Source organism: Setaria italica, chromosome IX (genome assembly GCF_000263155.2).
Source record: "Setaria italica strain Yugu1 chromosome IX, Setaria_italica_v2.0, whole genome shotgun sequence".
Taxonomy (NCBI): Eukaryota; Viridiplantae; Streptophyta; class Magnoliopsida; order Poales; family Poaceae; genus Setaria; species Setaria italica.
The window spans coordinates 46598293-46612687 of record NC_028458.1 but is presented as its reverse complement, the minus strand read 5'-3'; the positions used below and the strand labels follow the sequence as shown (position 1 = coordinate 46612687).

At 42.7% G+C, this 14395-nt stretch overlaps 2 protein-coding genes across 2 annotated transcripts; both read left to right on the top strand.

Moving 5' to 3' along the window:
- The first annotated feature begins 1752 nt into the window (after positions 1 to 1752).
- LOC101770150 (lysine-specific demethylase JMJ25) lies at positions 1753 to 10292 on the top strand. The gene is made up of 13 exons (XM_014804558.2): positions 1753 to 2552; positions 2647 to 2792; positions 3664 to 3763; positions 3870 to 4002; positions 4085 to 4139; positions 4264 to 5023; positions 5385 to 5714; positions 5875 to 6195; positions 6277 to 6349; positions 8401 to 8486; positions 9270 to 9389; positions 9474 to 9544; positions 9904 to 10292. Exons 1-13 carry the CDS (start codon positions 2166 to 2168, stop codon positions 10001 to 10003), a joined length of 2682 nt encoding a protein of 893 aa, XP_014660044.1. The 5' UTR covers positions 1753 to 2165; the 3' UTR covers positions 10004 to 10292.
- A 2317-nt stretch (positions 10293 to 12609) lies between these two features.
- Positions 12610 to 13426, top strand: LOC101769740 (22 kDa alpha-zein 16). The gene has a single exon (XM_004984348.1). It carries the CDS (start codon positions 12654 to 12656, stop codon positions 13320 to 13322), a length of 669 nt encoding a protein of 222 aa, XP_004984405.1. The 5' UTR covers positions 12610 to 12653; the 3' UTR covers positions 13323 to 13426.
- The last annotated feature ends 969 nt before the right edge of the window (positions 13427 to 14395 follow it).

Genomic DNA, 14395 nt, shown 5'->3' with positions numbered 1-14395 from the left:
AGATCTGCAATTTTTTTAATCTGATATTTATTTTTGCAAAATCGTAAAAAGATAAATATAAAAAAATTCCAGCACCAAGCAGCAGGATGGGCCTAGAGCCTAACACAGCAGCTGGCGGCCTTGCAAAAGCAACAGCAACAAGCGGCCCAGAGCCGAGCAAAGTTTCCACTTTTTCAAAAAAAAACATATGTAAAATTGATGCCAGTATATTCAACATTCTGAAATAATAGATTCAATATTTATTTAAAATCTAGTTTAACAATTGCAATAAACTATTTCAAAATTTATTTGATAATGTTGAACTAGTATATCTATAATGTTGAAATGGTATATTTAGAATGTTGAAATAGCACTTCCAATTTGTTGATTTTTTTAAAAAGATAAATAACAAAAAATATATTGTAAGATTCATGTGTGTCGACCAACTCAATTACCTACAATATCCTTTCAGGTGGCTTGGAATTGGAAGATTGGACAGGAAGCTAACCTACAATTTATCTTCAGTTTGAATGAATGAACGTGGCAAAACCATTTTTTCGATTCAAATGCGGTAGAACCATAAGGATGGCTAAGGTTGGGCATGGACGTCACCGTCGCCAAACACCGCCAAGAGATCCTCTCCCGTTGCGGGTTGTTTCTGCTTCATTCCTAGCGTCACGCTTCGAGCTCCTCTCCCCCGAGAACTCGTGCCTCGTGCGCCGGCGCCTCAAGGGACGGGAGGATAGAGACGCAACAGTCGAGGGCTTAGGTAGAACCTGTAGTACGACGCTCAATTTGAGCATACAGCAGATCCTTTTCTTGCATTAGGTGCCATTTGGATCTACTAAAAATTATGCAATCCGAAAAGAATAATCACTATCCAATCCAAACACCTTGGTCCTTGGGTTCTAACATGGATTTTAAGAACCTCAATCCATAATCCACAATCCCATTCAACCTAGCTATCCGAAGATTATCATGAGTTTGGACTTTGGAGTCTTCTGCCTTCACAAATCACAACCAATTCATAATCAACATTATAATCCAGTGATCCGAACAATCTAAATTATTTTTACTACTTTGGAGTAGAATCGAAATTAGATTGACCGGATTAGATGGCTGTTTGGTTCCGTTTGCTTATTTTTAGCACGTGTCATATCGAATGTTTAGATACTAATTAGAAGTATTAAACATAGACTATTTACAAAACCCATTACATAAGTGGAGGTTAAACGGCGAGACGAATTTATTAAGCCTAATTAATCCATCATTAGCAAATATGTACTGTAGCAACACATTGTCAAATTATGGACTAATTAGGTTTAATAGATTCGTCTTGCCGTTTAGCCTCCGATTATGTAGTGGGTTTTGTAAATAGTCTACGTTTAATACTTCTAATTAGTATCTAAACATCGATGTAATGGGTGCTTAAAAATAAGCAGCGTAAATCAAACCAGGTCTAGATCATTGTGCACATTAGGCTAGCCGCTAGCATGGGACCAGCTAACCAGAACTCTGCTGCGCGCGCAGCGCGGTCATCTTCCCCCTCCCCCCAAGCAAGCAAGCCAGACCCAAAAAGTCGCGAGAGCAGATGCCGGAATCGCGCGGGCGCAGCGATTGCGAGCCTGGGCCCCGCCTCTCGCCGCAAACTCTGCTCGAATCCCCAAACCGCCCCTCCGCCTCTGCGCAACCAGCACGCCGTCTCCGTGGGCAGCCCGGTAAACTCCGTGCCGCGTCGCCCATTGGCTTTCTCCTCTCCCTCGCCCCCCTGCTACCGCTGCAGACCTGCCGCGCCTGCGCAGCGCTCGCTCGCTCGCTCACGCAGGCAGGCGCCACCCGCCACCAAATTGGAAAGGAAGTTATACTCGGCAACCAGGCCTGCTTCTGAGCTAGCTAGCATCGCGCCATCGCACACCACCACAGCACTGCACGCACTGCAGGCCTGCAGCAGGAAGAGAGAGAGAAGAAAGAGAGAGGGGATGGATGGAGACTTGCAGCGCAGCCCACCCCCGCGCCGCACGCACGGCTCCCTCCCCAAATTACAGACGACCCCGCAGGAGCAAGCCCAACCACCACTTAAACCCGACCACCACCGCCACCGCCACCGTTACGCTTTAGCCCCCTCCCCGAAGCCCCCAAACCCTAGATCCCCTTCGCCGCGGTGACCCGGCGCGGCGGCGGAGGGGATGGCGGCCGTGCCGGAGGACCTCCGCTGCAAGCGCTCCGACGGCAAGCAGTGGCGCTGCAGCGCGCCCTCCATGCCCGACAAGACCGTCTGCGAGAAGCACTACGTCCAGGCCAAGAGGCGCTCCGCCTCCTCAGCGCTCCGCGCCTCGCTCCGCCGCTCCTCCTCCTCCTCCGCCGCGCCGTTCCGCTCCGCCGCCGCAGCTCGCCTCCGCGACGAGGCCCGGCCCGCGCCGCTGCCGATGGCGGTCGCGAGGCCCCTCTACGCCAGGGTCGCCGGGGAGGCGGTGTACGTGGCGGAGCCCGTGCCGGCGCCGGCGCCGGCGAGGGGGGTGGTCGCCTACGAAGGGCTGCCCCTGGGCAATGCTGCCGGCGCGCGCACCGCGGCGGTGAGTTCGGCTGCTGCCTCGTGCTATGTTACCCGCGCTCAATTGCGTCTGCTGCACTGCTGGGCTCGTGTTGATTGCGCGCCGGTGATTGCAGGAGCTGGTCGGGAGAGGCACGGCGTGGTTGACCGACGCCGGACCGGCGGAGACCAGGAGTTGCCACCAGTGCCGGAAGGCTGGCGGCGTCCATTGGTGTTCCAGCTGCGACAGGAGAGGCTACTGCGCCGGCTGCATCTCGAGATGGTATGTTGCGCCATGGTCTGTCAGGAATCAGTTGCTGACTAGAGCTCATAGTGAATTGGTGCATAGAAAGTACCTCAGGTTTTGGGGTTAGCCATTTTATACTATTGTTATAGGAAAATGCAGCAGTGTCCACTAGGTGCGCTCAAGATCTAGATGACCATACTGAAAGAGACATTGCAATGATTACTGTTGGGCGTTGCATTGCAGTTCTGCCCAAACCACCTTTAAATCAAAAGCACCTGTTATGAAACTTTCAGAAAGCATGAGCCATCTTAGGCACTCGCTTATGAAACTTCCAGAAAACATGAGCCATCTTAGGCCATTGTTATTGCAACATGTGTCCAAAATGCAAGGATATTTAACTACTCATTGTCTTATTCATTTCAGTAGCGTAGCCTCTGGGTTGGCCTCTTAAAGGCAAAATTTGGCGTCAGTCCATTCCAAATCGTCAGATGCGAAAGCAACAACTCACAACTTCAGGTGCAACAGTTGTCATCTTCTTATAAAATAGTACAACTTCTGAGTCATAGAATTAGTGGTATGTTGTTTGGATGTAACCAGGATGATCTCAAGAACTTCGTCTTTTGATAACTTGAGTTGAAGATGATCTTGTGGTGCAAAACTGCAAGGCTTTTCTATGGTTCCTCGTCAGTACTTTTAAGTTTTAACCAATAATATCTTCAGACGTTTTGACTGTTTAGAATTTAGATTGATCATGTGAAGATATGACTAAATTTGTTGGGGAAAAAGTACTTTGACAATACTTTTACTTTTAAATATAGCACAATACCAAACTAGAGGTCCTAGTATACTTTGGAGACTCCTCCACGCCTTTTATTTTTTGGACTAAGTTAACACAAATGTAATGCAGGTACTCTGACATTCCAATAGACGATGTTCGAAAGGTTTGTCCCGCATGCCGTGGCATTTGTAATTGTAGAGTTTGCTTACAAGGAGACAACTTAATAAAGGTACATAGCATCTGATAATTTTTTCATTCCATTTCGTTACCATACATTTGACTTTATGCTGTACTAACTTGTCCTAAATGTAACAATGTTTTTTTATACTTTAAAGGCCAGGGTGCAAGAAATACCAGTTGTTGATAAGTTGAGATATCTTCATTGCCTTTTGGCGTATGTTCTTCCAGTACTTAAGCAGATTTATTCCGACCAATGCTTTGAAATAGGTGTTGAAACAAGATCTTCTGGTACTCCAATATCCCTCTCATCTTCTCTTGAGATGTTCTCATCTGAAACTTAGCACTCCTCTGACACTATTATTTGCGATAGGACCAAAGACAGATATCCTCAGAGCGAAAATAAATTCTGATGAACAAATGTGCTGGTATGGGCGTATAGCTTTGTGTTGTTTTGTCTGTTTCTTACTTCATCATTGGGCCCTTTTATTCATTATTAAAACTATATATTATATTGGAATGGTGCCTTAAAACCTCTTCTTTATTTTGCAGTGATTTTTGCAAAGTGCCGGTTTTTGATTATCACCGCCACTGCCCAAAATGTTTGTATGATTTATGCCTTGATTGTTGTCGAGACATACGGCGTTCTCGGGCCACTATTGCAAGAGGAGAAGATAATGAAGATCATGTTGAAGATAAAAGTAGAGATTCTTTTAGTAAAAGAGCAAGACTGGAACCATCTACAGAAAGTGTAAATGACAAGTCATGCTCTCAGCAAATGGATCTAAATAATATTGACATTAAATCTTTAGTTCCTACATGGAGAGTCAGCAATGATGGCAGCCTCACTTGTGGGCCTCATGAGGCTGGTGGCTGTGGTTCATCAAAGCTGGTGTTAAGGCGAATATTCAAAATTAATTGGATTGCTAAACTTGTAAAAAGTTCTGAAGAAATGGTCAATGGTTGCAAAGTACACGATCTGCAGGATGGATGTTTGTCTTACAGTGATGGCAGACGGTTAGACTTAATTGGTCAGCAAAACCTTGGTCTCCCAAAATGCTCAAACAGTGAAGACATTAGTGGGAATTGCGTGTACTCTCCTGTATTGGAGGACTTGAAACATGAAGGCATCATGCATTTTCGTAAGCATTGGATAAAGGCGGAGCCTATTGTCATCAGGAAAGCATTTGAGCCTTCTCTATCATCAATCTGGGACCCCGTAAGTATTTGGAGAGGTATCCAGGAGATCATGGATGAAGAGATGAATGAAGATGTAATAGTCAAAGCTGTGGACTGCTCAAACCGATCAGAGGTAGGAAAAAAGCGCTAGTTGCTGCTTTATCTTTTGTACAAAATGTTGTTGTCTGGAAATTGTTGTAATTTTTGCTGAGAGGTTCCAAAGTACCGTGCTATTAGTTACACTGCTATCACTGGCCTATTTTAGCTTAGCATTACCACTTTTAGAAGTATATTTTGCTAAAAAAATTACACGACCACGTGTCATACCAGCTTTGCAAATCCCTCATGACCATCCTCTACTTGCATCACAAGTGGGTTTTTAAGTGGAAAAATTGTCAAAATGGAGAATTGGAAATTAGCTAGAAAAAATTTCTTGGTACCACTATCCTCAAAAAATATATATATATATATCCTGTTTTGTTACTCCTGTTCAGGTGGATATCGAGCTCAAACAGTTTATCAAAGGTTATTCAGATGGTAACAAGGGGGGTGATGGCCGCTTGTTGATGCTGAAATTGAAAGAGTGGCCCCGGCCCAGTGTCTTAGAGGAGTTTCTGTTGTGCCACAGACCAGAATTTATTGTCAATTTTCCTCTTGTTGATTTCATTCATCCTAGATGGGGTCTCCTAAATCTCACTGCCAAGTTACCGCAAGATGCCTTACAGCCTGAAGTAGGGATGAAGCTGCTAATTGCATATGGAAGTCGTCAAGAACTTGGTCAAGGTGATCCAGTGATGAATCTAACGATTAACATGGATGATGTGGTATGTTTGGTCTTACTCAGTTTTCACTTAAAAGTTCTAGTCATCTATTAGATGTGAGCATTTGTTTTTCATGTATGTTGGTTTTCTGAATAACTTGAATATTGTAACCGACAAAAGTTTAAAACTTCACATGGCTAATGCTACCAGTCTCCTTCTGTAGGTTCACATGTTAATGCATGCAGCTGAAATGCATAACCAATGTCCCAAGAGGCTACTATCTAATGGATCTGAAAGGATTGCTAATGGAACTAGTGCGCATGTAAATGACCACTCTCCTGTTCCAAATTTGGATCTGGATGTGGGGGAGCCAGAGCACAAACATACAATTTCACATTGTGAGGAGGTAAAAGCTAACAATTTAGAAGAATCTCAGGCTGGTGCTGTCTGGGATGTATTCCGCAGGCAGGATCTTCCAAAGCTTAATGAATATTTGGCTGCTCATCAGGAAGAATTTGGAGCTAGTTGTCAGGCTGTGCCCTCTGTAATAACTACTTTCTTCTGCATCAGATTATTCTTTAATACATTCTGAAAGTTGTTTCATGATAATACGTTTCCAATGCAGGTTAAGTATCCTATTTACGATCAAACTGTGTATCTCAACAATTATCATAAGAAGACATTGAAGGATCAATATGGTAAGTACTAAGTACTATTAAAAATCATACTATTTTTCACTTCCAAAAGGTTGATGTATGACGTATTAGTTGTGGACTTGCTGACTGCTATGGCACTATAGTATCTTATTTCATTTAGTCTCTTCACTGTCGTCTCTAACTTAGCTTAAGTGATGCTTTGCAAACTTCAGCAAGCAGATGATATAAATTTGACAATTTGCCACTCCAAACTTTAGGCTTCACAAATTGTCACTCCAAACTCTAGACTTCACAAATTGCCACTGTAAACTTTGACTTCAACTATTTGCCACTAAAAATACGGGCCACGTTGCTTCCATGCCATTTTGGCCAATCGACGTGGTCGAGTTTCTATTACATTGTCACGCCATGTAAAGAGACCCTTGTACCCCAGCTGTCTGAATGAAACAACTGAACTGGCCTCTCCATCCCTCACTCAACTGAGGCACCATCCCTGTGGCTGCATCCTTGGTCGCCCAGCAGCTCTGACCAGTCAAAGAGAGTCACCACGATCTCATTTGCCATTTCCCCAGTTGATCCCCTCATCTGTTTTGCCTTCCACCACAGCACCACCTGATTGCAGGAACCAAACATGCTGCTGACATGGATTCGTCATCTCCAGCAAGCCACGGTCCAATTCCTCCCATTTATGATTCCCTTGACCTGAAGCATCTCCATTGATCTTTGGTCCCGCCTCTCCAGAAGGACTGCACCGGGTCTTCGTCTTCCCTGATGTTATGATCCACGCACCACAGTTGGACATGGTCATCGCTACTGCTCAAGAAACCACAGGGGTGCGTGGGTTGGTTGTGTAAAAGAAACTCAAACCTGGTGTGGAATGTAAGTGACTTATATTTTAGTGGCAAATCGTTGGAGCCAAAGTTTACAGTGGCAAATTGTCAACTTGTTGAAGCCCACAGTTTGGAGCGGCTTATTTTCAAATTTCTCACTCAAAGACAGCAACAAGATATCCGTGTGCTAGACTTGCTTCTTAGGAGGACCAACATGACATTTTGATTTGCATGCTACATGCTTTGTGGCAGTATGCTGCTGTCATGGATGTGGGTAGGTCCATCAAGTGGTGCATCATATGCATGGCTGCACCAGCAACAAGCTAGGGCTGGGGCCATGCTTTTAACGAAGCATTCAACTGCCATGGCCTCGTGGATGTGCGCTAGGCCCATCAAGTGGCGTACCAAGCGCATGGTTGACTAAGCTAGATCAGGTGGCTACATACTTTGATTAAGCATGCAGCTATCACAGGTGTGGGCTAGGCTCATCAAGTTGTGCACCAAGCACCAAGCTAGGTTTGGTACCAAGAACAGATCCTTAGCAATTACTACCACCAGACATAAATATTTGACGTTTAGGACGGATGGAGTAGTTTACTTTGATATATTAGTTTGATTCAAATTATTATCTGTGTTGAACCCTAGTTCCTTAGGGGTAAACACTGCCAGGAAGATAGCCGGGCGGAGTTGGCTTGGAGGGAGACTGGAGACTGGACTATCGGGGGACATGGGATTAATTCTTCTTCATTGCTTGCTTGACACAATACCATACGCCGCCTTTATAGAACTAGTCCTGCTCACGTGCACACACTCCTAACAATAGATCTAGCAAACTAACAATAATCCTATCTTATCTAAGGAACTGGCATATGGCCTTATCCTAAATGACGGGTGGCTGGCTGGCTGGTGCCTGCCGTGTAGCACCTTGGACCCTAGCTGCCATGCCCATAACAATATGTTAGATATCATATGTAGTAGTTAGTTCAATATTGTTAGGAACTCCTCTGTAAAATGTATGAGCTAGTCATCATGTTGAGAAGGAAGGCATCAGAGAATATCGATTGATATTCCCAGTTCCCTTCTCTATCCCTGCCCTTGTGCCCTTGTCCTGCTGCCGTGAGGCACTGGCATGAATGTGCTGCATGGATCCAGGGCCACCTAATCAATGTGCACGAGTCTAAAGCTGCTAATCTTAGAAGTGAACTTTGGAATTGAGATCCATTATATCATATTTGTGTAACTTCCATTTGGATGTTCTTATAGGAATTGAACCCTGCACATTCCACCAACATATAGGTGAGGCTGTATTCATTCCAGCTGGCTGTCCTTTCCAAGTGAAAAACCTCCAGGTGATGCATCTTCCCTTTGCATTTACCCTTTCTCGTGCTCAAAGTCTCCCGCTCTTATTTTCATGTGAAGTCATGATTCAAAATGTTCAGCCTTAAATGTGTTTAATATTAGCTATAAAATTGCCTTCTTGGGTTTCCAGGAATTCCTTATTAATGTGTTCTAAACACTGCTTGCATGCTGATACTTCCATTTTCTATGTGAGCAAAGCTTTTGGCATTTACTCTATAGAGCAGAATGGAACTGTGGGACTTTCATGTCGTGGCAGATTTCTTGTTTGAATTTAGGCGAGATTTGCATGTGTGAACATACTAGAGGGCTTAAAACAAAAGCACTAGTAGCAGCGGTGCTCTGAAATAGAGCAAGAGAGTTATTGCACATCATCATGTGTTAAAGCTGTATTGTCACATTCAAACTTGCTTCCAGTTGACGCTGTGAATCATGTGAGCTGAATTTTGCGATACAGATTGAATTTGACTTGCTCGCTCTTATTTGTTGTGCTTACTTGAACTTAAGCTTTAGCTGCTCTGATCATTCCCTATTTTGATGTTATCTTCTATACTTGTGATTTGATTGTTGGAACTAGTTTTGTACTGCCTTTGGAGTTTGGACAGCTATACTGATTGTGGCTGTTACACGTGTGATTTGCTGAAGTGACATTACCCTACATACTTCTGTGATTGTTTGAACTAGTTAAATACTTCTTCTGTGATTGTTTGAACTAGCTAAATACTTTATTTGCGGATATAGTTTACATTATTTTTTTGTTCTATTGACATGATCAGTCCACGGTTCAATTGGCTCTCAATTTTTTGTCTCCGGAGAGTTTACCAGAGTCAGTCCGGATGGCCCAAGAGATCCGTTGCCTGCCGAATGGTCATGTTGCAAAACTGAAGATGCTTGAGGTGCGTTGTGATCTGCAACTACTAGGCAATTCAATAATGCTAATCATCCAGTGAAAATGAATGCCTTTTTCATTAATGATACAGGTAAAAAAGATCTCCTTATATGCAGCAAGTTCAGCTGTCAGAGAAATCCAGAGAATAACCCTGGATCCCAAGTACGTGCGCTGATGCCTATTCTTATTCTGCCCACTGACTGACTGTAGAATTAATACTGGAGCATTAATGTCTTATTTTCCGTGAAGTGTTCCTCACAATATCACCTACTCTCGGTCTATCAATATAAGGTGTATTTTGACTAGATGGAACTCATACTTTAGAAGTTTTGGCCGGCAATTAATTGAATTATATGCATGTTTGGTGTATAAAAATGCACCAATAGATATGTACCCAAAGTAAAAACTACTTTGAAAGATTTTTCCACTATCAAAATATACCTTACATTGATGGATGGATGGAGTAAGACTTTAGGTAGTCTATGCAGTTTCTAATCAGTATCATGGGCAATTTTTCTCAGGTTCAATCTAGATGCTAGTCTCGAGGATCAAAATTTGACTAGGGCAGTTTCAGAAAACTTGGCAAGAGTGAATAAACAAAGGAAGGTATCTTTCAGTTGAAGTACTGGAGGCCTTGAAGAAATTGTGACATGCCTCAGGATTGAAGCTGATGCAGAAGTAGATATAGTGATTGTACATGTATTATATTGTAACACATGAAAGGAGGACATTCTAATTCGTATTGGATAGCATATTGACCTTACCTGTATATTGTGGATTAGGACTAACTGCTGAGCTCATATAGACAAGATAAAAAGCATTAGAAAGCTGATTACAGAACCGAATTCTATCTTGTGAAATTTTGATGACAATAATGTCGGTAATTTCATGAGAACTATCAGATTTTCTATGGACATTCTTTAATAGCTTAAATTTTGTTTTACCAGTGAGAAGATTTGAAAGGTCGCCCGCGCCCAAACATGAAAATAAAATAATTCGTCGGCTTAGCCAGCCTTGGGAGTTTTATTTCAAAAACTATATAAATTTAGCTAGGAATTTAGACCCATGAGTTACCACGGCCTTGTTAGGATATACTAAGCTTGTAGATACATTAAATCACACTCAATAAAGAGATCAATAATGAACCCAAAAGTAAATTAGAAAAAATATATAAATACGAAGAATATATGAACAAGAAAACCGAGAGTGGAGATGTGCTGATTTGTTTACCGAAGTTTGGCTATTTTCAAAGAAGCACATATGTTCACCCTTCCAAGGAAGCATCAACGGAGACGTTGAGAGGCTCGATGACACTTGAGAAATGTCTCTTTCAAGTTTCAACCCTTTTCCTAGCTTCATTGTCTTGGTCCCTTCCTTTATGGAGGTAAGATCGATGCTTTCACAAACTTACAATGGCTCACCACAAACTTTGAGCTCGCCGGGCAGTCGTCTAGGAGGATTCATATCCAAAAAATAACGAATGCTTCACAAATGCTTGACGAAGTCCTTAAGTGCTCAACGATGTGAATGACTTACTTTCAATTATCTGATCTCTCATCTTCTCAACCTAACACATGATTTCTAAAGAGAACTCACAAAGATGGAGTGAGTAAAGCTCTACTAACTATTAAGAATGTCTCATATATGTTACATGAGAAGCCAAGAGGTGAGGGGTATAAATACCCACCAAAAAATTAGCCCTTATGTGCTGTCTCGGTAGATCTCGACTGAGCCGGTACAACTACCACGAGCACTTAAAAACTCAATCTCAGTCCAGCATCAGGCTGACTTGATCTGAGTTTGGCTGAGCTGGTCCGAATCAGCTGAACCTATATAGTCAGCATATCTAGAAAAAAAATGCATTCCCGGTCTAAACCCAACACAACGTAACTTGAAAGAGCCATAACTTCTTACTTCAAAACCCAATTCAGTTGGATTTTAGACTCTACGAAAAGCTTATTCACAGAGTTATCCAACCCAACTAACAACAAACTCCAAGACCACCAAATGAATATCCTGTGCCAAATGTTTCTCTCAAATTAGTACTTAAATTTTGTTAGTTTGAGGATTGAGACTAGTCAAACCATTCAATATCACATCCTATTTGGTAGAGCAGCATATTTATACTCAAGGCTAGGGTTGGAGGCCGAGCTAGAAACTAGCAAACTCTCCTATATCTAGAATGAATTAGAATATGTTGAAATATCGTAAAAAAGGAGAACACATCCTGTACTCCATGCGGGTTAGCTACTCCTGCACTCCCACTTTAAAAATACACCACTAAAAGTGCATGAAAAATTACAACAAAAATATGGATGGATAGAGCAAGTAATCATCTACCATCATGCATCTAAAACTTATGTAAGAAGAAACAAAAAACTGAACCAGCCTATGAATAGTAGCAGGTTGCGGGTTTAACAAAACTGTTGCAATCCGCACTATTCACAAGCTAATTTCTCTTTTTTATTTCTCCTTGCACAAGTTTTTTATTTCTCCTTGCACAAGTTTTAGATGCAACCCAAAATTTTGCATCATGCTACATTTTCTCTATCTATCCATATTTTTGTTGCAATTTTTCATACGTCTTTGGTGCTGCATTTCAAAGTGGGAGTATGGGAGTACCTGAAGAGGTAAGGTGTACAGGAAATTTTCTCCATAAAAGAAGATAAAAGTTAGACTAAGAATTAAGAGGGATTTAATAGTTAGTACACTTTGGGCTATGAGCCATTGTTAATGACCTAAATATACATTTGATTTGCCGCATATACACTAGACCCTTCAAGAAAACAAAAAGAAAAAAGGTATGAAACAATGAGTGTGTGACGTGTGGAACACATGACAAGTGGTGGACAAATCTGGTTGAGAAAATTATAAATCCATATCACCAGATCACAACATTACAAACTCAGTTCCACAAAGCATAAACAAATTTGACGTGCCATATTTAAAGTTAAAGTAAGTATACCTCCACTTTTCATTTATCAAGAAAAGACAACAAAAGAGACACGCCAATCAAGTATATATCGCTATCTTGCCAATACATACTAAATATACTTCCAAAAAAATGAGTCATCAAATGTTGTAATCGACTCGATGACATGTCATCTATGCTTACATGGACTCCCAACACTTTGTTTACAAAATGCCAAAACCTTGCTTGATGTACTTGATCTCCACATTCTATAAATAGGCCCCAAATCATATGTTAGCTCATCACCCATAGCAAGAGCAAACATAGACACTGAAAAAGCATAGCAAACTCTCAGCAAAGATGGCAGCCAAGATATTTGCCTTCTTTGCTCTCCTTGCTCTCTCGGCAAGCGCTGCTTCCGCGTACATTTCACCAGTGAGTGCTCTTGCCGCAACCGCTAATCCCCTGTACTGGCCTCAGGCTACTTCTATAGCAGTCACACACCCGTGCGTGCAGCTGCAAGCGCTGGCATCCGGTATCTTGGCCCCATCAGCCGTGCTCATTCAACAACAGCTTGCCATTCTTCAGCAGCAATGCCAAGCACATCTTGCAGTACAGAGCATTATGACTCTGCAGCAGCAACAACAACTTTTGGTGAACCCCATTGCTACCATGCTACCAAATGTGTTCAACCAACTGGCTCTAGCAAACCCCATCACCGCTGCCTACTGGCAGCAACAACAATTCCTGCCAAACGTGTTCAACCAACTAGCTCTGACGAGTCCTTTCGCCCAGTTGCAGCAACAACAACTAGTGTCTAGCGTGCTCAACCAAGTTGGTTTGGCGAACCCCATCACTGCTGCCTACTTGCAGCAACAACAATTGCTACCAAACGTGTTCAACCAACTAGCACTAGCGAGTCCTGTCGCCCAATTGCAGCAACAACAACTTGTGTCTAACGTGTTCAACCAAGTGGCTTTGGCGAACCCCTACTTGCAGCAGCCCTTCATCGGTGGTGCCATCTTCTAAATGATGTATGGGGTTGTACTCCAGTAATAAAGTTTGAAATGCCAATTTGTCATGAATTATGATAAATAATAAACAAAGATGATATATTGGCATCCTTTTCTATATTTACGTGTGTCTTATAATTGTTTGTGCCAAAGTTAAGAATCTAAAACTTTGAATCATAGGTAAAAAAACATATGGTTTAGGGTTCATCCCTCAATAAGATCTTTGTTTTATGGCACTGGTGAAATCACCAGGGTGACATGGAAGCGCAAGAGTAAATAAAGATAGGAAAGATATGATATCAGTGCATTGGAGTGTGCAGTGAGATGGTGGGACCTGCAGCAGTATTGAAATACATTCGAGTTAGACGCCTTACTCGTCCACACTAGTGTAATATTTTTGCTCTTCTCTCAGCTCCATGTCAAATAAAACATGAGGTAAGCTGTGGATTTTTTTATTAAACTACGCAGGAGAGCTGCACGTCATTTCATTAAGAAAGAAGAGAACAGTACAATGATCTAAAAAAATCCAGATTGAGGCTAACACCACACACACGTAGACACGCACACATGTACACACAGGACTTGGCAACCTGGTGACCTTCGGGGTTTTAAACCGCCGTAGTCAACGACCGAGCAAGGAGCTCCTGCAGCCTGGATGCTCCAGCCATGCACCACAAGCTGCACTCATCCGCCACCGTATGGAGGAGTGTACTGACTTGGGTCGAGCTTCCCTCAAAAACACAGGCATTCCTATGCTTCCAGACCTCCCATGACACTATAGGATGATAAGAAAATTTAAGCCTCTTCTCATTTCCTTTGGCACACTCCGTACCCCACCAACTCAGGAAATGAGAAGAAGTCGTGGGAGCAGCAGCAGCAGCAATGTTCAGTTGTTGGAATAACAATGCCCACACTTGCCGGGTGAAAACACATGTGGTCAGGAGATGTTGTATTGTTTCTTCTTCCTGGTCACACAAGGGGCAAACATCCTGATGCAGCAACCCTCTTTTAGCTGTCCAACACCTATTGTTAACAGCGAGCCAAATGAAGAACTTGCACCGCAAAAGGGGCCCAGCTTTTCCAAATTCT

Excerpts from the sequence above, each read along its gene's own strand:
- LOC101769740 (XM_004984348.1), top strand. The coding sequence starts at position 12,654 with ATGGCAGCCAAGATATTTGCCTTCTTTGCTCTCCTTGCTCTCTCGGCA.
- LOC101770150 (XM_014804558.2), top strand. The coding sequence starts at position 2,166 with ATGGCGGCCGTGCCGGAGGACCTCCGCTGCAAGCGCTCCGACGGCAAG. Across the intron at positions 4,003-4,084 it reads TGTTGAAACAAGATCTTCTG|GACCAAAGACAGATATCCTC; the intron begins GTACTCCAATAT and ends TATTTGCGATAG. Across the intron at positions 4,140-4,263 it reads TCTGATGAACAAATGTGCTG|TGATTTTTGCAAAGTGCCGG; the intron begins GTATGGGCGTAT and ends TTTATTTTGCAG.